The sequence below is a fragment of the Patiria miniata genome, unplaced genomic scaffold, assembly GCF_015706575.1.
Source record: "Patiria miniata isolate m_02_andy unplaced genomic scaffold, ASM1570657v1 HiC_scaffold_16, whole genome shotgun sequence".
NCBI classification, from domain to species: domain Eukaryota; kingdom Metazoa; phylum Echinodermata; class Asteroidea; order Valvatida; family Asterinidae; genus Patiria; species Patiria miniata.
Genome location: NW_024037054.1, coordinates 2,540,242 through 2,565,163, shown reverse-complemented (window position 1 = coordinate 2,565,163; position 24,922 = coordinate 2,540,242). Strand labels below are relative to the sequence as shown.

The 24,922-nt window shown below is 41.8% G+C and overlaps 1 protein-coding gene across 1 annotated transcript; it reads right to left on the bottom strand.

The window, feature by feature from the left end:
• Positions 1 to 364: 364 nt before the first annotated feature.
• LOC119723186 (helicase with zinc finger domain 2-like) lies at positions 365 to 24,740 on the bottom strand. Its single transcript, XM_038193745.1, has 24 exons — positions 24,555 to 24,740; positions 23,626 to 24,114; positions 23,227 to 23,427; positions 20,678 to 20,957; positions 20,286 to 20,475; positions 18,376 to 18,513; positions 17,890 to 18,120; positions 17,026 to 17,303; positions 16,621 to 16,774; positions 14,124 to 14,359; positions 13,339 to 13,572; positions 10,813 to 11,185; positions 9,909 to 10,190; positions 9,624 to 9,734; positions 8,684 to 8,759; positions 8,288 to 8,577; positions 4,458 to 8,116; positions 4,068 to 4,159; positions 3,729 to 3,878; positions 3,164 to 3,298; positions 2,725 to 3,014; positions 1,973 to 2,220; positions 1,479 to 1,581; positions 365 to 610 (listed from the first exon to the last, which is right to left on the bottom strand). Exons 1-24 carry the CDS (start codon positions 24,727 to 24,729, stop codon positions 365 to 367), a joined length of 8,661 nt encoding a protein of 2,886 aa, XP_038049673.1. The 5' UTR covers positions 24,730 to 24,740.
• Positions 24,741 to 24,922: the final 182 nt, after the last annotated feature.

Sequence of the window (24,922 nt, the reverse complement as noted above, 5' to 3'; positions counted from 1 at the left end):
AAAATAACAGTTTCCTGCTGTGCAAATATTTGCCAAAAGTCCAGTGAACCAAAGATAGCCGTCTTCTTCGACACGGTCGGAGCATACGAAGAGCTGAATTTCCATCCATTACCAAAAAAGCAGAAGAGATCGAGGAACAACTAATTCTCAATCTAAAAGGTCCCGGGTCCTATTTGACCCGACACTTTTCAGTGTCAAAATGACACTTTTGTTGGTCTAAACGACACTTTTGAAATGATACAGAGAGGTGTTATTTTGACCCGAAAATTGTCAGTTTGACCCTGAAAGGTATCTCAGATTACGGCTTAATTAATCTAACTCGATTTTTTTAGATTGCGTAACAAACGAAATAAACTCCCAATGGCTACTTCAAGTCTTTACGTACCACGTGTGTGACCTCTTGAGGGTTAGCCTGTGAGTGTTCCCCACCCTCCTCGGTCCTGACACTTTGCTTATCCTCGCTTCCAATGTGATGACAAAACACGAGGGGGTTGCCCCGCCCACCGGGCCATGTCTTATTCAGCTGCTGGGGCCGCCGTCTCACAATGTCTGCCGTTACCAGCTTCCCTTGGTAAAACACCTCTGATGGAAAGGCACATATTGATTCGTGCTGGAAAGAAAAGTGAAATGTTCCTGTGAAGTGATGGTAAAGTCAATCTCTACAGCGCGTCCCAATAAACATTGTGCACGAAGTCACTGATTTGCCAAAAAGGTGGTTAAACTAGCTAATCAAATTTAATATTTTATTAAAGCCTATGGTCTTGTTTATAACTGTTTAAAATATCAAGAAAATCCATCAATGCAAACCAGAGATATTGTTGATTTTGTAAGGCTATACTATTTTCCTCCTGAATTATGTAGATAAGCTTACGCCAATACATTTCAGCTGTGAAAAAATTGCATGTTCACTGCCCTTTTAACACCTCTGTCAAAGACTAAACACCTGATATTATCTATTATGTAAAATGTTATCTGTGAACAAATATAGCCAAATGCAATATATTATGCAATATTTCAAGCACTGTGTAACACATACCAATAACCCAATAGTTGGTATACTCAAGCAAATACTAGTATGGAAATTACATTGTGCAGGTCGAACAATGCAGAGCCAAATCATTATCTCTGGTTTGCATTGTCGGATTTTCTTGATTTTCCACCAAATATAAACAAGACCATAGGCACGAAAATGCTATAAAGTTTGATTAGGTAGTCTGACCAACTTTTGAGAAACTCAGCCATTTTGTTCGTGCACAATGTGGGTGCACCGCTCCTCCTAGGATAAATCGCAGTGATATCTAACAAGCATAACTTCAACAAATTCAAGTGACATTTGAGCATTATTGCTCAGTTGTTAAAAACATTGAAATGAACACCAATGGAAGTACACAAGTATATTGTCATTATTTCAGTGAACAAAACGTAGTGGTTTCTTCATTTCATGATTCTAGTAAAACGGATATTCTGCGGGAACATACCATGCGATACTGAATGGTAAGCATCGTGGCCTCCTTTCCGTATTTCTCTAGCAGTGATGTCTCCATGCCTAGCTGCACGGCAGTCGTCTCCTGAATGATAGGTCTGTAATTGAAGAGAACAGAAAGAAATAATGTCATTTTGACTTGAGTTCCACGCATTATTGTTAACCTTCTCTCGAGAACAAAATCCCAAGCAGCAGCTTACTGCCAGAGTTGTTTGCTACAACGTGCGCCGTATGCACAAAACCTTGAGATACAGATCTTATACGTGGCAGGTGCCCCAGAGGATGTTCTTTGTTATTTTAATTTAGTAACAACTAAAGTTTTGCTCATGCCTACCCAACCACTGACCTCCAACTCTACCCTAACGCATACTTCCAACGACTATTTATTTCGGGGGAGACCGTTTGCATGTACGTCACGTTCTTACATTTGGCTAGTGCAATTTTTTTTATGGAATTATTTTGGGGGGCCGCATATGGTCTATTGCTCACCTGAGTTGTTTGTGGTCACCGATCAAGACAATTTGGCGTGGTTCCTGTCTTACATCCTTCTTGCGTGTAACGGGTTGGTCTTCCGATTCTTCGATAGTGCCAACCAGTGGTATCAGAGTCTCTGGCTCGTTGCACATGCCAGCCTCATCCACGATACACTGTATGGCATTCACATTTCTCTGTATCCGTATGCTCCCAGCCTCATTGCATGTACACAAGACCACCTTACATTTCTTGAGTTCTTCAGCCTCCATAAAAAGGAAAGGAGACAATGTCTGGCTGTAGTTTTTGCCTCTTTTTTGGCAACCATTCATTTATATATGTAATTCCATATTTGTTGTCACATGGCAAATGCCTTTTTTTTTTGGTATGTGCAGTTTTGTTTGAAGCAATAATTGTCTGCAGTTCATTTTATGGACGCATCAGTAAAATGAATTGGGAAATCATGTGCAAAGAAAGTAAATTTAGACTGACTATACTTTGATTTGCCCTCAATAGACGCTTACAAACTGTTTGACAGGTAAATGACCGCGACTGTGTATACTTGTAAAGATGACTACCAAGTGGAATGTTCTTTTGCCAATGATCTGTGCCATCAGTAATCTGCATAGTCTGAATAATATTAATTGAACAAAATAGTGTCAAAACTGTCAAAACTGTGTGAGATCCATTTCAAATCTCTCCCTTGGCCATAATCAGCTTATATTCGATACAATCAAACCGAATTCGCTTTTTACAGCCATACCGCATACCTCAGCTTCGTGAATGGCTCTCTTGTACTTGTTTTGTTCACGGAATGAAATCTTGTATCCTGGACTCTGGAATGTCTGCTCAAGGGCCAAGATTTCCCCACTGTGTCGGTTGGATGGCTGCCGGATGAGATGATGGAGTGAGATTTGCCTCAGATGAGGATCCACTTTGGTTTCTTTGGTGCTTCCAGCCTTCGATGCTCTTCCTGACTGTCCAAGAATGGGATAGTCCTGCTGTTCCATCATGTTGTTGTAGACCCGAACTGCTGCTATGTTCAGTCGTAGCATGTAATCTAAACAAGACATGAGCGAGAAATTATGACATGCTCCCTCTATCTGTGCTGAATAAATATGTTTTTGTCAACGCCCAACAATGATATTATTTCATTACAAAAAAACGAAACGAAATAAACGTTGTTTGAAATATATCAGGATATCTCACGGGCAACGACATCTACAGATTTGTTGGATGGTCCGCAGTAGAGAACTTGTGGTCCTCTTCCCACGGCAGAAAGCTGCTTGTTAACTTCACCGAAGAAATATGTAAGATGGACACCGGTCACTGTCTTGCCCGTACCTGTAAAGTGATCATAATTATGTTTACAGAGTCCCAGGATCGTTCAGTAATTACAAAGTCACGATATCAAAACATACATCTCCAAATCAAAATTCACAACATTAGTATATTTTACAAACTTTCTTCTGTTTCTATATCAGTTACATGAGCTTGGTTTAGATTCAAGCCCAAGACTGAGCGTATCTTGAACACAACTTACAAAAATTCGGCATGGACTCGAAAATCTACAATTCCACATCCATATACAGATTTACATAAAAATTACGTGAAACACGTTCAAAACTGGGGAAAAAACATTAACATTATATATATCAAGACAAAATTACCCTCGTTCATAGACAATAATCAAAATGCATTTAATGCAGCACTGGGGTGGGGAAACAATCTGATGATGAAGGACAAAAACAAAAATGGCATCTACAAGACTTACCTGGAGGTCCTTGAATGACTGTGAATTGTTGCCGCAGAGCCTTCTTCAAGGCAGTCTGTTGTGATTCACTAGGTTTGGGAAGTGGTGATCCTGTGATGGAGAAATCGTCGATCTTTCTACCTTCCTCGAGAACCTTTCTGATGATCGGATCTGTGTGTAAGCACGTAGTTGCAGATCAATCAAATGTTAAGACGTTTACAACCAGGTGGAAGTGAACGAAATTTTTATAATCAAACAGGTGTCTGAAACAGCGTTTACTTAGACCTAACTTCAAGGATATGAGATACCAGTATCATTATAGGCTGTATCACATATAGCTGAACAGTTGGAATAAACTACCTGTGCCGCTGACAGCAGGTATTTGGTGCATGCATATTCCTTTGACCAGCTCCTTCGCGTTGTGCAGATGTCTTACTGCAGACTCAAGGCGGCTATAAAGAAAAGCAAAGTCGATAGGAAATTGTATATATACATTGACTTTTCAAAATCAACTCAATTATTTCCAGAAACATCACAGTTAAAACGATTTGAAGAATAACCTATTAAGGTTAAACTCTATGCATGAGAAGCTGTAGCCTGCGTAGATCATTGCCACAATTTTATATTAAAAAAGTAAGAAATTTAATAGACAAAAACATAATAGGACAATAATAATGTCACTCTTTACATTTCAAACACTTTATCAACCAGAAGGAAAATTGCAATGCTAAAATGTTTAATGATACTCACATGTCTGTGTTAGCCTTCGGTATCAACTCGATAGTACATGTTGGTACTTTCTTATTCTCTTTGAACAACACATCTGGAAAAGGGGCCGAATGTTGATTAACTCCAACTTTAACTTGGATCGTCCACGCGTCGGTTTTCTTGTTTATGTCCACAACGGACGTAATGACTGCATGGGCAACGAACGTAGTCTTGGATGACTGGATGTGACTTTGACTGGATGTGGAGGTGGTACCAAGTTCGCGGAGCTTATTCTGTGCCTCGGAAGACAGAGGTACGTCCCTGTAGCGCATACAAAGGTAGTCACCCTGGTGCATGCCAAAACTCCGATCACTGCAGAAAGTTTGCTTGATCATAAAAGCCCCTTTGTAATTTCGTTCTTGGTCGTCTGTTTCGGTGCAATGCCATTCGACATCTACGTCATGGATCACGCAGCTTTCATCACTCACAACAGCGCTGTAGGCTGAGACCATCTGAATGATTGGCAGCCATACGGCCTGGTATTGTTCAACACTGCCTATATTTGTAGGAGGGCGACGTGCTGCCTCTTTGGAAAAGCATTCGACTGCATTCCCTCGATGTTCCGCGCAAAGGCTCAGCTTCGGGGTGAGAAAGAAGAGCTGCACACAAGGTGACAGTATTCCCCTCTGAATCGTTGCATTAAGCTGGACCTTCAACACATCGCCTCGCTTGAAGCTTCTCTGGAAATTTACGAAAAGCGAGGGTTTTCTTACATCTAAAGTTTCGCAGGTGACTTCTTCAACAGGAAGGTCCTGATTCTCAGGTAGGCGTCGCTGCTTCTGTTTTCTCGATTTTTCTTGTTTTGTAAGTTGTTGTTCCTCGTCTGCGGCCTTGACAGCCCTCTGGATCACATCGATGTTCTGTGCCTTAACTGCTCCTAGAATCTCCTTCCAATGATCGGCAGAAATCTTCACAATCATCTGCTCCGTATCCAGAGTTGGCTTCGACACATATCGTGGTTTGGGTGTAGTTGTACCACGCAACTCGTAGATCCTTTCTTTCCATTTTAGCTCCATATTAGCATTTTTCCCATCAAACTCTGGCTTGCTGATTGGCTTCAGTAGATTCAGAGGACACGCCGACGGGAGGAAACGTCTGTAGGGAAATATCAGTTCCAGACTCGCGTCAGAAAATCCACCAACAAATACCTCGAACGACTGAGGGGCTTCTCGAAGCCTCAGAGCACACTGGAGGGCACGGGTCTTCTTCTCAAAAGCTTGTGAATTCAGTCGTTGTATGTTGCAGTGATGAGAAATTGCTGAAAGCTCATCAGTGTTATATGGTCGCTCTGACTGATGCAGAGTGCTTCGAGCTTTGTCGTCATTAATGGCAGCAATCAGCATTCGATGTACGGCGATATCAAAGTACCGACGGATCGGTGATGTGAACTGAGTATAGACTGGCATGTTCAGCGAGTGATGACCTCTCCTAGATGTGTCTGGATGTTCTCCGGTGCTGATGTAGTCGGCATTTTCTTGCATGATAAATAAGTCTGTTCTGGCCACGGCAAGCTGCGGGTGGTTTTCATCGCTGGTTATTAAGTCGGTGATCGTAGTAATATTGTCTTGCTTATCGACAGCTGAACGCAGTTGGTTCCACTTTTCTTTCAGAACGTACACGTCAATTTCATTTTGAACCTCTTTTTGGAAACGTTTTTGGAAACGTATCGACTGGAGTTCCAAACTGTTTGCAAGGTCTTGGGCGTGATTTTTCAACCATTCTTCAACATTTTCGTCACTTGGAGGTAGCTGCCTTCTGAGTGGGCTGCAGTCGGGATATACCTTCACAAGATAAATGGCCACGGCCTCATTGGCAAGGAGCATCATTTCTTCTACCAAAGAATGCGCCACTAGATGTTGAACCTCGTCTTCTTCAGCATCATGTGAGAAAGCAAACCGACCCACTCCCAGACGGATCCTTCTTCTCTCTTTCGCTAGCTCATTTAATGTCAAGATTTTTTCTGTGATGGTTATGTTGTTGTTTCTCTTGTTGCTTGTCGACATGATGATTTCTTCTACGTGATCATAGCTCAGCTGATGGCGGGAACGAATCACGGACCGCTCAATATCAGGGTCACCCACCAAATTCCCCTTTGCATCTAGGGTGGCATAGACTGAAATGGTAAGTCTATCTTTTTGAGGCAGCAGACTGCATAACTTGTTGCTAAGCTGTGGAGGGAGCATATTGATTGGTTTGGCGAGAGCACGATGTGGATAGAACGAGGTAGCCCTCGCTCTTGCTTCTTTATCCAGCTTGCTACCATGAGGCACGAAGTAAGACACATCGGCAATATGAATGCCGATTTGATAGTTTCCTCCCACATAATCTACACTCAGAGCGTCATCGAGGTCTTGGCTTTCTTGGGGATCAATTGTAAAGGCGAATCGATTTCGGGCGTCACATCTTGACTGAATTTCAGCTTCAGGAATCTCCCAATCATCTGGAAACTGGCTCTCCACCTCCTCAATTATGTCAGATTTCCAGTCATCCTTTACTCCATAAATGAGCTTCAGAATGCGAAGGCCCGTTTCTTTGCAATCTGCTTGCGGGAGCTCTTCCGTAACCACACCCATTGGATAAGGATCTTTGGCAAACCATTTCAGATATTCAACGACGAAGAGCTTGTGAGCTCGATCTCTCCTGGACACCTTCACATTCCTCACAAAGGGCGAGTCTTCCTGAAGTTCTCTACTGTAACGGTAGATAGACACGGTACGAAGGTCCGGCGATGCACGACTAGTACTTGTGCTCCCTCTTTTCTTTTCATCTCGACTTAAGACAAAGAACTTGGGGAGAGTGCGCTCAACCGGAACCATTTGCCTGTCTATATGCTCGTCAAGCCAACAAACTACTTTCGAGGTGAGAGCGGATCCAGCTGCCCTCTTGCACACGCATATGACCTTCCCGTATTTGTTCTTGCTTTCTGAGACCACAGATTCGTCCGCGTTGACTATTTCCACGATAACCTCATCTAAATTCAAGGCTCTTCCCCGTCGTCTTTTGCTGGTGATGTAAATTTTCCCACACATTCCCTCATCAAGCGGGATGGCGTATGTGTGCCCGGACTCGTCACAATGGAAAGAACAGATCTTGAATATGTCTGGACGTTGTTCAACTTGCTTGTAAGCGTTTTGGCGTTTTCTTTCGTCATGCTTGTCATTTCTCAAACCTTCGCCAGAATCTGACTCCTCGGATTCATCAGCCCCCCTCTTGTCTCCATCGGCAAACTTGATATCTAGAACTATGCGATCGCTTTCCCGTATCATCCGAAACTTAGGAGGCTTCCTTTTCCATTTAAGAGACACTTCCCTTTCGACTTCGGCATCATCGGGTTCGCCTAGCTCGACACAAGGATCCTCCTCTGACTCGTTTCGTCTACGCTCATCGTGGCTTATCTGCCTGTACAGTTCTCGCATGATGCCATCGGAGAGGATTGTATCATCGTCGGGCAACCATGGATCATTAACTGGCTTCGATGCTGTAGGCTCTGGTGAGTAGTTCGGTTTGTTGGCTTCTGATGAATGAACCTTTGGAAAAAGCTTGCCGGTTGATTCAGAAGCAGGCTGGTAGAGCGGGGCCGAAGGGTTCAAACGCTGTTTAGCTGCTTCCATCTCTTGTTGGATTCCTGCGATAGTAGTCCCCTGTAAACAAATGAATTGTTTGTGATACTCAGGGTTTGTCAACATGGCACATGGAAACAATTATGGTGCTGAATTAAGGTAAACTTATTTTTGGAATATCTATTGTTATGCTACAGACGAATACATGTGTTGACGCGGTCAATGAAAGAAAACAACATCAAAAGTGCGTACCAGTGGAAGCAGTGTTTTGTTGTCCTCGCAATCTTTCAAGTACCTTCGCCATATCTTGGAGCAATCACCTACAGAGCACAAGGTCGAAGGATCACCTACAACTATCAGAAGAGATTGTGCTCGAGTACACGCTGTGTTGAGGAGTCGGGGGTCAGACAGAAAGCCGTAGTCGAATGTGTCGTCTGGGTGATTGGCCGGGCTTATCTTTGAAACAAATGCCGTTGTGTCGGCTTTGTTCAGGGTGCTTCGTGTTCTTACCGTGCTAATGATCATCACCCGATACTGTTTCCCTGTTTGGTGTAAAGAACAAGGATAACGCACTATAAAATCAACTATGCCGTTTGTTACAATAAGGGTACCATCCAAATTAAGTTTGCGTAAACTTCAATAACTTACCCTGGGCACTCTGCACAGGTAATACATCTATGCTTCCCATCCCTCCTTTTCGAAGTTGAGTACGAATTTGCCGTATCTTCAATGATGACAAAATAAATTCATGGTGTTTTAAAAATAACGGAGCAATGAGGGTAAACATGTTTTATACAATATTCAATTAAAGTCGCTATTTTAAGAAAACCATGAGCTTTGAACCCATCATTTTGTGTCCCCAAATAGGGTAAAGTCACATGATTTTGGAAGTATCCTCAAATCAATATGCCCTCGGATAGTACAAATGCAAATTAAACTTGGACCAACCATGTTTTTCCTTGTTTATCCATCCTCTCAAGACTGTTAAAAGTGACAATAGGTCACGGCTGAGCCAGTTTACTGACAACACTGGCCCAAAATATGATTTTATCTTTTTTCCTCAAAATAAAAAAAAAATTACAGTTTTTTGGGGGCTGAAAGGCAAAAGTACCGGCTTTGCCTTTGAAGAGCACCATTTACGGATGCCCCAAAGTAAACTAAAACAAAAATAATATAAAGATTAATATCTAACATTTTGCGAATAAATGGCCTTATCCCAGGGCTCATAAGTAGAGAGAGTCCATATAAAAAAAAGCCCAACAATGGCACCATTTGTAATAAAACAGATATATTTCCTAGCGTGGTGCTATCCATTGTGGTAACAAAAACATAAATCGTTGTCATGTTCACATTTATTGTCTATGACGCCCTATAGGATAAATGACGTCAGCGCCGCCACCTTTATTCCATCTTTTAAGCATTTATTCTATATATAAATAGAACTTGATCCTCAACTTAATCCTCAATCCTCCACACAAAATCCTAAAACAAGGACTGATTTGCCCCACACCTACTACTCTGTTTTCTTAAAATATATAGCATGCACTGAGCTAAAACGTCAACATACCGTTAAGAAAGTTTAATATACCTGCATTTTATATGATGCCACCACACAGATGCAGTTAGCTCCTTGTTTCCCCCACTTATCCTCGGGCCAGTCGTGAAGCAGGTCTCGCACAGTTGACACTATCTTAGCTACCTGTTAGTATCGAAATTCAAAAATAAAAACACCAACTATATTTAGATAGGGCCGTTGTTAGGTGGTAGCCAAAAAACATGACCTGCTGATTACGTTCAAGTGAAAGAAAACCCATCGTGCAAGTTTGACTGTTTTCTTGTCAAATGTAACTAGGTGTTTTTACAGTGTTTTTACCTCGAAGTGGTTGACGTACGACATGCCCATCCTCTCATCCTCTCCTTTTACCGTGAAGAATATCATAGGATGATTGAATCTCGGATGCGGCTCATGTTCACCGACTGCTTTCAAGTTGCGGCTTGTGCGGTTTCCATAGTAAAATGACCCACAGATGAAGTCTAGCATCTTCTGACAGGTCCGATAGTTTGAAGCCAGCAAAACTCTGGCCGCCTTCAGGTAGAATAGACGCTCCAGGAGAGAAATGTGGAACTTAGCATGGCGAGCAGTGCGAGAAAATACCTTGGAAAACATTAAACAAGTCATCTTTACCTTGTAATTTAAAAATCGGGTATATTTTAAAGCGGGGGTATTGAACTCACATAACGGGTAACGAAACGTAATCATACCATGTGAAACTTGAGTTCGAAACTAACTTGGTACAAATCCGTGATCCTGCTTTTAAATCCTTCTTGTCACACAACCTTATAAGTTAGAGCTCAATTGAAAATCGCTGATGGTCCCGTCAAGTACAGCTAAGCAAGGGCGGATCCAGGGGGGGGGCCAAAGGGGGCCATGTCCCCCCCCCCCCAAAAAAAAAATAACATCGCAATAAAGGAGTACACCACCATCTTTTCCTCAAAAAACCATTGGTTAAAGAGGTCAGAAATTGCCTCAGATCGCACCACAGAACATCTAGAATCCAAAAAATTTCGGGGCCCTTAAGCGGGCCCGAATCCCACGCTGTTATTTTTTTGACCCACTTTTTTGGGGACCACATTTTTTTTGGGCCCCCCCCCCCCCAAAAAAAGAATTGTGTTCTGGATCCGCCCTTGCAGCTAAGCTGCTTAAATTGTAATTTAAACAAAAAATATTACAGAAATTAAAGGATAAGTGAGTCGTGAAGCCTGAATTGTGTGGTTACCTTAGGGCTCATCTGTAGATGATCTCCTGCCAGAACTACGCAGGTACTTCCTGTAGCAAAGGTCAAAGGTTGCAGTACCTCCGTCTCCAATGCCTGTCCCGCTTCGTCTATCAAGATATGGGTGAAGTGACCATATAGCTCCGACGATTGAAGGCTGTAAGACGTAGTGAGAGTCGTAATCACAACACTACTTGCTTTGATTTCCTTCACGGTTGGTGTCTGAACCTTACAGTTTGCAACTTTGGTGTATTTTAGGACGATGTCACCAATGGTTTTGATGTGTCGATTCCTTGCGTAGACACGAGTCATCTGCTTGATTTCTTTAGCTTCCACCAACTTGTGCAGATGTTCGGTGATGTATAAATCTGCAGCACTAAAAGAACAACAAATACTCAACGGTTTTTTTCTATCAAATTTCTCTCAATTGTCTTTTGTGCAGTATTTGGTGATATTAGTATTTCAGGTTAAACATCACAAATATTTTTCTGCTAAAAGAATTTGATAAAAACTCGCCGTTTACAATCAAAACGTAAGAATAATATTCGGAAACAACCGCTGCCCAATTTCATGCGTCAGTAAGCACACAATTTTCTGCTAGCAGAGCGCCTGTCCTTCAATATAATGGCGACCGCATTATCAGTCAGCACATCAAGCTTACACAACAAATTTTCAAATGTGGGGACATTTCGTATTTGTTCTCTGGTGACCTTTGAGTATTCAATGACTTTTACATACTATATTAACCATTGTTCTTCAAAACTTCACCTTCATATTATCCATTTCCCCAAAAATAGCAGGAAATAATAATTGGAATTCGGGCAACGCTTGTAATTCGTGCCAGGTGATTAGTAGAAGGGTGTTACGTAATGAGATCAGTGAGTAGTATAAATAAGGAGGAAGTATAAAAGAAAGCCAGTTCTAGAAACTTGCACTTCACAAGATCCACCTCCTTAGTTTCTTTTTCCGCCGTGGATGCACAAGCGCGAGCAAGCAGCCTTTATCGATGACCGTGTTAAACCCGCAGTTGCAGGATGGCAGGCAGCCATATTAGATAAGATTGATGGCTTGATCTACCAAATTTGCAAGCTTTGTGAGCAAAGTATGCGACACGCAGAGACAGATCTCGGGCACTCAGTTGTCAAAATCGAACACAACATTCTAAGTAATGATAGTTACAGATTTAAACGCAAAAGCTGCGAAGATCATTACAAGTTTAACGCTAAGGCTGTCACCAAGCTGAAAGATGCCTACAGAAACATTTACAGATAGGGTTTACAAACGTCATGACCCCTTAAAGGTCACCAGAGGTTAAATGTGAAATGTCCTATATATGAGATTATTGTCCTATCATAAACACCTAACAATCAGACTTGGGTCGTTAAAAAGTTTGGGTTTGAAGTGCAAATCCTATATACAGTGCGAGTCATATGTACTTTAGAGTAATTCTTCCTGCTTCTTTTGGTGACATTTTTACTGGATTAGTTTTCCTGCATGACTGCACAGGAGACAATTAAAGGGGTCGGGTGAAACCTGACTTGCGCCAACTGGTCAGGGCTGGATTAGAAAGAAACAATTTAAAAGAACACAACCGTTGTCTAACAAAGAGACACAACAGGATTTTTTTAGCTTTTAAACTTCGTGTTTATTTAAAACATTTAAATTAAATTAAAAAGTCAATTGAATTCAACGGTGTCTTAGTCCTCAACATGGCAACCATCTCGTTCAATGCACAGCTAGCTGGGTTCGGCGAATCACCTCCCTGTCTTGTCTAAAAATGTGAATTTCACGAGTTATCCTTTTCTGGAGGTCATCCAGATTTGCCTACTGAAACGATTGCGAGCAAGATGCACACATCTGAACTGATTATGTTCCATGACCAGAACCAAGACAATGGTTGTGTTCTTTTAAATTGTCTCAATTTTATCCAGCCCTGCTGACCAGTTGGCGCAATTTAGCTTTCACCCGACCCAAGTTTAATTGTCTCCTGTGCAGTCATGCAGGAAAACTTATCCAGTGAAAATTTCACCAACAGGAGCAGGAAGAGTTACTCTAAAAGTACATATGAAAATATCTTATCCATATTGCTACAAAATAAAACAATGGCCAATTTTAAAAGTGTATAGTTTGTTTTTACTCACACTGTAAAGCTATAAAAAAGTTTACAAAGGTCACTGACCTCTCGAAGGTCACCAAATTTAAGATATGAATTGTTGCCACGTCTGCATGTTCATTATTTGCATTGTATGAAAACCTACAACATAGACTTGGGTCATAGAAGAGTGAAGTTTGAAGAACAATTGTTATAAATATAGTATGTAAAGGTCACCGACCTCTCAAAGTTTGACCAAAGGTCAAATACGAAATGTCTCCACAGGTGCATGTGAAAATTTTATTTTCTTCATGCCATGAAGAACCAACATGTGAAGTTTCATGCTTTAACCACAAAGTGGACATTTTTGAAAATATTGGGTTATGCTGCTCGACTATAGGCCTAAGCAGCACATTTGCCCAAGAAGACAGAATCACCTGTTGGAGTGCGTGCAGATGAGAATCTTACTGTCCGGACGTTCCTTTAAGGTACGCCTCACTGCCGTCGACATAGTATGAGTCTTTCCTGTTCCAAACGGTCCACAAAGAAGCAAGGGTCCATCACCATACGATGGATCTGCTTTCTCGCCTCTGTGCTGACAAATGAATCTAATAGCTCTTTCCTGGTGACAATCCGTGTCTGGTTGTTCTACTTTGTCAACGAGTGGAAGCCTATAACAAGAAATGCTGTTTTCATAAAAAGGTTGAACAAAACTCCGCACGGTGAACCGTGGATTCCAATGGCACCATGTTTTGATACAAGGTAGAGTATTGCAATATTGTCACTTGAACTGGAAACGTGTACCACTTAAACCAAAAAAAGGAAACTACACGGTGAAGAAATTTACAATGAAAGAAAAAGCGGATTCACTAAGAACATTTTGTGCTTTAAACTTAATATGCTTCATGCGTCATGTCTTTCTGACCTTTTTAATATCAAAAGATGGAGTCCTATTCGCTTAAGATCTCTTCTTATGCCTATTTCACATGCTAATATTGATTTCCAAAGCAGAGTTATAACCCTCTCCTGTTTTGGTCCAGGTTCAACGACATGAACTTATGGTCTCAGTGTTAATTGTACCAAACAGTTACGGGACACAGAATGTGCGATTCCCTGCTCCCAAGAAAGACAAAAGGTATTAAAGTGTTTTTTTTCACAAGCTTCCTCTAAATCCATTTGTGGTTGTCTGCGTAAGATTTGGTTCTATTGAAGACCAACTCACCTGTCTGGGTTTGCTACAGGTGGGAACACCATATTCATGTTCTGTAGGTGATCAACTGCCGAATGCATGTAGCAGAGAAGGGACCGATCCAACTGAAGTTGAATCTCAACCCGGTATTCAGTTTCACATCTGAGGTCCATCTCCTTCACGCATGTTGAACTGAGCTTGATATACAGCTTGTCTTGGGTTTGCTTCCCAAAGCCATTTTGTGCGTCCAATATGATGGCTTCATACACCTTAAAGAAAGAAAAACAGATTTCACAGTGTTAGCATATATAGTTCAATCATATAGCTCTCACTTTAGGTCACACTGATTTCCACCATGTGACCACACCACTCGTCACCGTTTTCATGAAGAGACAGCCGCATGTCAAATGACAATTGTTTCGATTTCGATTATTTTTTTCACTATATTGCCGAAGGCGAGGGTAATTATCAGCACCCAGACTCCAAGCGGTCTTAAACAAAGTGGTTAAAACCGACCAAGCACATATCTATTATTACTATACCTCATACATATTCATGATCGAGAGCCGAACTCTCACTGGTCAATTCACCATCACGTGCCAGATGTTATTCTTGCTGTTTACCAAACGCGCGCGCGAGGATTCTCGCGTGCGTAGTAGACTGTCGCATGAGTTACCCGTGCGACAGTCTACTACGCATGCGCTTTACAGAGCAATCGAGAACTGTCGCACGGGTGCAGTACGCACGCGCGAACACCGCCCAGGAGGGAGCGCCATGCATGGTTGTACAGTTCGCGTAAATGTTAATTTCCAGAGCTCAATGATGCCGTACTGGAGAAAGTGTACAAAAGAAAGTTGTACACGTCAAACAACTGTATTTACAACTATAAAAAAAAAATGTCAACTGAATATGTATGAGGTATAGTAAAACAAATATAACATGGTTTATTTCGGGTGGACAGTCGATATTAGCTCCCCTCGGTATTGGAAGTTGACAAACTAGTTCCCTAGTCAAACTAGTCAACTTCCAATACCTCGGGGAGCGAATATCGACTGTCCACCCTCAAACCATGTTATATTTGTATATTATTGAACAGTTACATAGGATCGATGCTTGTTCCATGACGCAGTATTTGTGTGCAAAAGTATGCTGGTGTGCGCGTCCAGCGTTGTGCGTATAGTGCGTGTTGTAAGAGTCAGGCTCACTGATCTCTATATAAAGACTGGATAGCGGATAAAGACCCACACAATGAATGAATTGACGCCATATTGGTGAGACCAGTGAGACATGCTGGTGATCTACAAAGGACAAGTTGCCGTCTTTATAGACAGCATGATTTCTTTTGTACCATCGCGATTCACTTGACTTAAATTTTGACCACCACCACTGACCAAGGTCAGTGAGACCGGGGCCATCTTCGTGAGACCGGGAGTGAAAAGGTCAATATGCAAAGGCTAATGTGTGACTGATGTATAGATATCCGCTAGCCAGTCTTTATATAGAGATCAGTGGTCAGGCTACGGAGTTGGGTTCAAACATTTTCGCGAAGGGGTGGTTTGGAAGAGAGAACAACATTTTCCACCAATCTTGTATTGAAATAAAAGATGAAGCATATCAAATGACAAGGATTTATAATTATGTCAGTTATATAAAACAAATTTTGAGTGGCTTTAAACTGTGAAATGGGAGGAATATTATCGCTCGGTAAAATCTGGAGTTTTCCAGTCCAGAAAAGTCCAGATTTTACCGAGAGATAATATTTCTCCCATATCACTCTGAGCCACTCAATATTTGTATAATTACATACTATACAATTAGACGCAGAACGCGCAATATGAGACAAACACAACTTAGCGTACACGAATTCCATAGGCTTGTTGTCTACGGGGCGTGGCTAACTCGCAAACAGCGATAGGTCAATTGCGCATGCCTACGTGGGGATTGTGAACGTTCAACCAATGAAACGGTAAGAGGCACTGGATTTTTAGGAGTCAAATTTCATGTGACACTGGAAAAGTGTTTAAGACCAGCTAGCCATGTATTTATCATCCGTTTAAGACCGGCCACGTGACGGGCTCTCGACCAATAGGAATAGGTAAACTGTCTTAGGTATTTATGAATGAATTTTTATACTGTGTTCTCGGGTTATCAGTGTTAATCATTGTGGCTACATGGCCCAAGCCAAACCTGACAATTTTAGTGTGCAGAGACTATGTTCACATAATTACTACAATGTAACAAAATACAGTGTAGGTACTCGACGGTGTACTCACACTGTTTTCACATTGTATGCACCGTGTTGTATGAGTGTAACTGTGACTTTTTATGAGGGTATCGTCAGATACAGACGCATTGTTCGCGATCAGTGACCAGTGTCAGTGACGCAAAGGAGAGGTACACTTTGCCGAACGTTTATTTCGCCAAACAGAGATTTGGTAAAACCGTTTTAAAAGTGGGACAGCTTAAAAATCATTTCGTAATCGTTTCAGTATACAACAGAAACTTAAGAAACAAATGTATTTTCTCCTACCTTCTCCGAGTTTGGGAATTTCAGCATCATTATCTTGCGCAAGTTTATCTCCATGATTTGAGCGATCTCCGAGTCGTCCATCAGTGCACTCTTCAAATCAACCTTGCCAAACAGGCTTTGTTCGAAACATTCTAATCTGCCCTCCGAGGCAAACCTTTTTTATCCAGATAGAGAAACAGTGCAGATAATTATTAGCGACTTATATACAAAATATTTTGCATTCTTAACAAAATGTTCATTTTTCTTCGTTGACTCATCTCGTAAGTCTCTACTCCTTTATTACCGTTTTAAGGTTTACTATTTTCTCTCTCTTTCTGTTACTCATCTGTGGCTCAATGGGTACCACTAAATGCCCTGGCTTCTTAACACTTCTAAATAAGACGAATGCCCATCTCATTCACTCACTTTGATATCTTGATATTATACTCCTGTTCCTCCAAGTACAGCATTGTGTGCATGTACTCTCTGTAGTTGTCCCGGCTCAACTCCCCTAGATCTTCAATACCGAGTGGCGTTGGTACTTCATAGTCGTTGAGCAGCTGCTCTTTACTAGTTGAAGGTTGTCGGTCGCCTTTGGAGAATCTGACAATATCCGAGTTCCTGTCAGTCCACGGCTCAAATGTCTTCTTTTCCCCACTTATCTCATCGGATTTGTCGTGCGGTGTGTGCAATCCAACCAGGACCTGAAGAAAATGATTTGGGAAGTTGGCCTCAATCTGGATTTCTATCCGGACACTTCGTAAAAGTCTCATCGTTTTTGGTAGATAATATGTTTATTTATAAATAACTACAAAACATGAAGTATTTGGTTGCATATACGGCTTAAGTTAATCGCCGATCAACACAGCATTTTGACAATAGAACCTTAAAGCAAACGACTCAATTTCAACTTTTTAATTTAACAATTACATTGTACGTTAACTTCATTTTCAAAATATTTTGTTATGGTAAGGAAAAAGGGAACACTGAAACAATACAAAGTATTTGTTACAAATATGAATTACAAATCAACACGGGACAGATCAAACATTTTACACTCTAACAAGTCCCGGGTCAGATTTGAGCTGACACTTTTCATTGTCAAAATGACACTTCTCTGAGTAACTTCTTTTTATCGTTTACAACCCGGAAAAGTGTGATGTTGACACAAAAGAAATTGATTATGTGACAACAAAAGTTACATTTTTTACACGACAAACTGTCATTTGACCCAGAAGAGGGTCAGGTCAAATCTGACCCACAGTTTGAAAAACAAACAGCACAACATACCTGAAGTTTCTGGACAAGATACGGTTCAGTACCCAGGTCAAAGAGGACCCACTGGGAGAAGCGACCGAGGACCTGAGAGCGAAAGATGACGTCAATCCGATATGACCTCCTGTCCTCCTCTACAATCAGGTTGCCAGGACACACCTGAGCCTCGCTTTCATTAGCAGGCTGGGACAACCTGAAGTAGAGTCTGTTGTCGTCGTAGAACAAGCACACACGCTTCAGGAATATCTATTTCATAAAACAAACAATTTAAGTTAAGCTTGCTGATGCCTAGTCATTCATTAAAAAAATTACAGACTTACTCAGTCGATTTGTACTGTGAAGTTCATGAACAAAATGATATCACTCTATCTAAATTAGCGTTAAATGTCCCGTCGTTCTTCTTCGTCTACCCTTACTCAGACATAAATTCACTGGAGCAATTTATTCACAACGTCATCAATGAGGGTGAATGCATTTAACTGTTATTTTTTCTCCAATTACATTTTCTGAGACCTTGAGGTCAAGGGCAAATGACCAGGCACACGTGTATGCCGAGTCCCTGTCCTTCCTCTCTGCATCTAGAAACTGGACGAGATCCTCAGAACAGTCAATGCGGACTCCAGGTAAGCGCTCTGCAATCTGCGAAGAATCATAAAATCATGGCTACGAATTTTCCAACAGTTACCATAATAAACCGGCGTAGACCAATCCAGGCACGCCGTCAATTCTATCGCAAAGGCCCCCTTCAATGGCGAAAACATTGTGCTAGCTATGTTAACTTAATCTGTCATAGGTAGTGGCTATTTAGCACAATATCTTGCAATGCTTTCACCATTGAAGGGTGTGTGTGGGTGCGTGTACAAACACTGCCTTGTGGGGTACCGGTGTCACATGAAAATCGGACTCATATGAAAATCGGACTCTTTTTCCCTTTATTGGTTAAACCCTCTCACATGACAGGTCCCTCTCCTAATTATCTATGCATGAGCATGCGCAATAACACCGACGAGTCCGTATTTCATAAAACCTAAATTCATGCTACACCTGTCCAATGGGAGGTGCCCCAAAAGGAATGCCCACCGACTTGCGGGGTACCGTTTTGGTACCCCACAAGTTTTTCACGAAATAAATGTACGGATTTTACTCAGAAACTAGGAATTTCCAAGGTGCGTTGATCCGTCGCAAATGGAAGAGTTTTAGAAAAGGGATATTAAGTCCGAATTTCAGCCCAGGAAATTAACTATGGTTAAAATAAGAGCATTTTGACATAAGTGTGCGACGTTGCAAAATTTTAGTACACGAGAACAAAGGGAGTACCCCACTTCATGCCTATGTAAGCGTGAGTTTGTGTTACATACCCTATGTGAACTTGTGAACAAAAGAGGTCCACATAATGCAGGTTGTGTTAACCTTATGTGGACTAAGCCGTGTCCACATAAGGTTTTGCCCTTTCTGGAAAACAGGTTTAGAGGCATTTTTGGGTTAGGTTTATTTGTAGCAGAATGAAGAGAAACACTATAGGGAATCCTAGAAAAATAATTGGGTTAAAAGAGTTTTCACAGTTTAAGTAAAGTTATTTTTTGTACCGAGTTTTCTTAACTACACGAAAACAAAGCAATGTCCACACAAGGTATGTAACGTAAGTCTGGGTGGGTGTGTGGGTGTGTCTACGTGTGCTGGAATTTACTACCTTAAGGAGATATGCACACAATAGGAAACAAAAGATTGTATACGTCTCCGCAAGAACATTTCTATACTACAACTAACATGTGGAAGTTGTAGCTCAGTGGCTACTACACATTTGTGAAAACAGAACAAATTTATGCACATTTTTGGGAGTCTCATAATTAGTTTCCATTGTTCACGCACGTAAAAAGTGTGCTCGCTGGCCTATATTTATCGTCCCCTCTTTCAGTGTCCAAAATATAATGCAGAGATGAAACTGGCCTTAGCAAAAAAATAATCTGAAATTAGACCTTGGGTCCGAGCTGCCACAGGGTCCAAGCTGCCACAGCGTCGCGCGGTGCAGCGCAGCACAGCGCATCAATGTCATGGGGCAGTATTTAATCTTTTCTCCAAGGGGTAAGGGATCTGATCAGCGTTGGTCTAGGTGTTTTACACTTCTGCACGTTTTTGACATGCCATTTTCATCGACTTTTCTTGGAAATTATAATTTAAAAAAACATTTTGTGGAAAATTTTTTAAATAATCATTTTTGTGGGATCGTTAAAAAATCTGAAACTTCTTTGGAACAGTTTTTAAAATCTGATTTCAGATTAAAATCTGAAAGGTTTCATCTCTGATAATGGACTGGGTAACAGCCTATTTTCGCTTCAATGGACGTATCTTTGTTTCCATACATTCGATGTATATAAGGTGGAATTTGCCTGTAGAATGAGATACTGTCCTACCACGTCCTTCCCTTGTGAGGCAGAGAAGTTGAACTTAACGAGAACTTCGTCCATGAATGCGTACAACTTGCACTCCTTGGCTTTCTTCACTTTCATCATTCGATACCGATGTCTTTCCTTCCATTCCTCCAGCTCTTCGGCACTATGCGCTTTGGTGCAGTCGGTGAACACGCATCTACCATTATTATTCCTAGAGGACCAAGATAGTCAATAAAAATGTAATTGACTACATAACTATTTTCACTTATCAAGACGATTTTAAAATCAAGTTACGATTTACTTAATCTTTGGCAAGCGCCCAGCGACGACTCCTCCAATAATTGTCCCGATATTTAAAAAGATTGTATTAATTTTCATTATAAAAGTTCCAAAACGTCAAATTGGTGACTAACTCTGAACATTCTTGGTAATCTCCGTTGACGACATTCCAGGGCGGGCTGCGATGCTTCCACTGGTCTTTCTTGTCTTCGTCTGAGTTGACCTTTGACCAATGATCCATGGTTTGGATGTGCTGATGAAGCTGCCATTGGTGCAGGTAAGATTTATCGCAGTACGTGCAGCAATACTGAGGTTGAGGGGGTCGTTTGTCATGCTGCGACTTAGATGGGAGTGTTTCTGACGTGACGTCAGAGGATGCACGCCCGGCGAACACTACTTCATCTAAATTTGTGACTGAAAAAAAAAAATAAAGCAAAATTTGCAAAGTAAACAACACCAAGAGTAACAACAGTAAAGTTACTTCTACAACTAGGGAAATACTTATTTTTTTCCCCTCGATAACACGTGTTCTTCAGGATTATTCAGGATTCTTCTTCCAAAGACAATTCAATCCAACAAGGACATAGATTACAAAAATTAGATGTCGACTTGCATAGGGATCTACTCGATGTTCCCCAATACCGATGTTCCCCACTACCGATGTTCCCCCAAATCCTTAGGATTAGGGTTAGGGCTAGGGTTAGGGCTAGGGATAGGGCTAGGGTTAGGGTTATTTTGGTAGGGATTTCGGGCAACATCGGTATTGGGGAACATCGGTATGCACCCCTTGCATAGCCTATGGGCTCCGAGCACCAACAAAAGAGGGACACACAGCGTGTGCGTAGTGTACTGTAGTGGTTCGTGCGTGAAGTACGGGTGACTTCCTGAATATGCCAAAGCTATTAGCCACAGTGTCTTCGCGTGAGCGTCAGGCGTCGTAGGGGCGCGAATGCGGTCCAATTTATCTTTCGATGGTCTCCAACACTTATCCCCGCCGCCAATTACTTTGGATCATTCAAAATATGCAGTGGATGGACCAGGAACCAGTCAAGGTCTCCCCAACTGTCCTTTTCTGGTTGTTAAATGGGTACTAGTGCACGGAGTGCATAGTGTCTTGAATAATTTAGTCTGTGGTATAACAAAATTCTCTCGTAGGAAATACAAACTTGCTGCAACTTCTTATATATATATTGTATCAGTAAGAGGGTGTGGCATTAAGGCTCTCATCTTTTAGAAAAGATACCTTTGTAAAAGACCCTGCTTTGACAAAAAATGTCAAGCCCTCTATTATGGAATGTTTCGAAAAAGGTTCTGACAAGCAACGAGGTTCGTGTGCAGCTAATAAACAAATAACATTGTCATTCGTCATTAAAGAATTAGTTAGAGTTTACCACAATACTGTTGTAAGACTCACGTTTGTGTCTACCCGTATAGATCCACAGGTCTTTCTCTTCTTTGAAGTGTGGAAACCGACATTCTCCCCAACGCGTGCAAGCATCGCCAGATGTACAAAGTGTCGGAATAGGGGGTGCGTTCGCATGCCTCCGTCGCACTTTACGCCATTTCTTCTTCTCACTGGAGTATACAACAACCATCCTGCATCTCTTCCAGTCGTGTGGGCCTGATGAGCCGGCACACACCAGTGGCTTGCTCCCTAATCGTTGTTCAACTACATCACCTCGTGAATAACATATCTCACACACGTGTTTGATGTCACAGTGGCAGATTGGAAGAGATGCGAGATTTTCTGATGCTAATTTGGAAGAAGGGCACTGATCTTTTGTCTTCTTAGAACGTCTGGTCTTTTCGAGGCTGAAATTTGCACGGGTGACAATTTTATATATTTCTTTATATATATCAATCATGCCACAACGCCACTCCAACGGTCTCATCATCGGTGAACAGACTTAGGCCTACTAATTATTTCTAGGTACGCTGGTGGATTTTAAAAGGAGGCTAGAGGCCTTAAGTGAGGGAGCTTGCTGTGTAAGGCAGTGATGGAAGACTGAAGAGAACATTACCCCCATATATATTTTTTAATTGCGATGAGACCGTTTCAATAATTACCCATTGATCGTAATCACATCCTTACCTTACACAAGCTGCTTGAGGTTCTACTTCGGTTCGTTTGGGGGCCTTGCCAGTTTGTTTCTTAGATTTTTTAGGAACACTTGGAGAAGGTACACTTTCTGTCTTGTTGCTTGATTTCTTTGGCCTAGCCCCTTGCTGTAACCACTTTTCTGATGAAGATGATGTTGGCCTAGAAACTGTGGGAACAATCAAGATAATAATCAACATGAATAATGTTCTGAGTTAAGTACAGACCGAAATAGAGTAACGAGCGTCGCCAGTTTTTAACCCTCCATTCCCAGTGTCTGGTCTGATGAAGCCCACAGCACTAGTTACTGACGATATGAGGAAACTTTTGGAAAGAGTGGATAACCTTTTGGATCGGTTGGATTGGGTGGATTATAAAAAGTCATAATAAAAATATTAACTGGACTAAAAAAACGCCAAATTGCCAAAGAACACAAGGCGCTTATTATTACCCCTGCTCATTGGGCCAATGAAACATTCAAAATACCATATCAGCTCCCTGGGGAGAATACAGCTCGATGCAGCCATTTCGGCACAAATCAGCTAAGTCAACCACAATAACCATCAGTTTGCAGGGGTTTCTTACAGGCTGATGACTTGAAAGCAGCGGAGGAATTTCTTTCAGGCTTTTCCCTGGTTGCCGCTGCTAGTTGATGGATTCTTGCTGGCACGATGTCAGCAGTAGAGGCACTTGTTTGTTGCTGGACTGGTCGAGCTTTTGCGGACGAGTGTAACTGAGGAGAAGTTACTTGCTTCAGAAATGGCATGACGTCATCGAGGGTCGTCACTGCAAAAGAAATATGAGAACAAGCGTGCACAAACGTTTATTAGATGGGTCATGGCTTACCATATGGAACATCTCCGATAATCATTTTTTCGGATCGCCACCTTAAAAGAACCTTAACAATAGTTCAGTTGAGAATGTTAATCTTAAATAGTGTGCAAAGGCTTTCTTAATCATTTTTACCGACATTTCTGTACTCACATTTGTACTTGGCCATGTACACCCGCAAATCAAATTCTTCCTTGATGCGTGGAAACATGCAGTTGGGTCGTGGACAAGCTCCACTGTGCTGACACAATACAGGTTGGACCGATGCCCTTAATTTGGGATGTCTTGGCATGACTTTACACCAAGCTTTCTTTGCCTTTGAGTACATTACTACCACCTTGCTTGGTTCCCACAAGTGGGGAAGTGCACCAGCACATTTGGGTGAATTACTGTCAGCTCGCCCCACTTGCTCATCACCGTAGAGTGTAAAACATTGACCGCAGATATACTTCATGGCATGCTTAAAACTCGGGATAGCAGGTTCTGTAGCGGCGATGGGGACAGTTTCTTTTTGTCTTTTAGATGGGATGGATTGATGGGAAACTGACGGTTGTGCAGCTAGTGAAGATGTCGTCGTTGGCTTGTTCTTCGTCTCTTGTGGTGTTCCTTTTCTTGCTGACAAGACTTCATCCAACGTTTGCACTGAATACAGGAGGCAGCATTTAAAGACAAACATTAACACTTTACTGAAGACCAGACACGATATCAAATGTTATTTACCCACTGTATAGTTTACCCATCTTTGAATTGTCCGTGAGGTCTTGTATAGGTTGCGAGTTAGAAAACCGAAACAAAACGAAAAGAAAGCAGTTCCAATTTCGCCTGTCAGAGGCTAGTACGACTCCGATCACAGTTAAATCCAAAACAGGGCCTGCAAAGTATGGGTATCATTTTATTTACTCTTTTGCAGGACAGAGGATTCTATAACCTTCCTAAACTCCTACAAGTCCATTTATGGATTTTACCCCCTCATATAAAATGCATTCTCAATATTGATTTCCGCACGAAGGAGATAAACTTCAGCTGCTATTCATGCTATTTTGAAATATAGTCTAACGTGACCAGTAAACTTTTATACTCACATTGGTGTGTCCACATGTACTGCCAGAGTTGCATTTCTTCTTTGATATGTGGAAACATGCAGTTAGTACGCGGGCAAGTATCCCCCGATAGACACACCTTTGGTAGGATTTTGGATCCTAGCCTAGGATCTCTTGGCTTCACCTCAAACCAGGCCTTCTTCTCTTTCGAGTACATCACAGCTACTTTGCCCTGCCGCCAGTTGTGGGAACCTGGGCCAGCGCAAACTGCGGGATCGCTGCCTTTCCTTTTCAAAACCAACTTGGATTTTTTGGTTGCGAAGCACTCTCCACACACGTACAGCGGGAGAGGGTTGAAGATGGGAATAGAGGCGGCGGCGATACTCGCTGCTTTTGCATAGGGAAGTTTC

Excerpts from the sequence above, each read along its gene's own strand:
- LOC119723186 (XM_038193745.1), bottom strand. The coding sequence starts at position 24,729 with ATGTACTCGAAAGAGAAGAAGGCCTGGTTTGAGGTGAAGCCAAGAGAT. Across the intron at positions 9,735-9,908 it reads CGTACGTCAACCACTTCGAG|GTAGCTAAGATAGTGTCAAC; the intron begins GTAAAAACACTG and ends CGATACTAACAG. Across the intron at positions 4,160-4,457 it reads CCGAAGGCTAACACAGACAT|CCGCCTTGAGTCTGCAGTAA; the intron begins GTGAGTATCATT and ends TTTTCTTTATAG.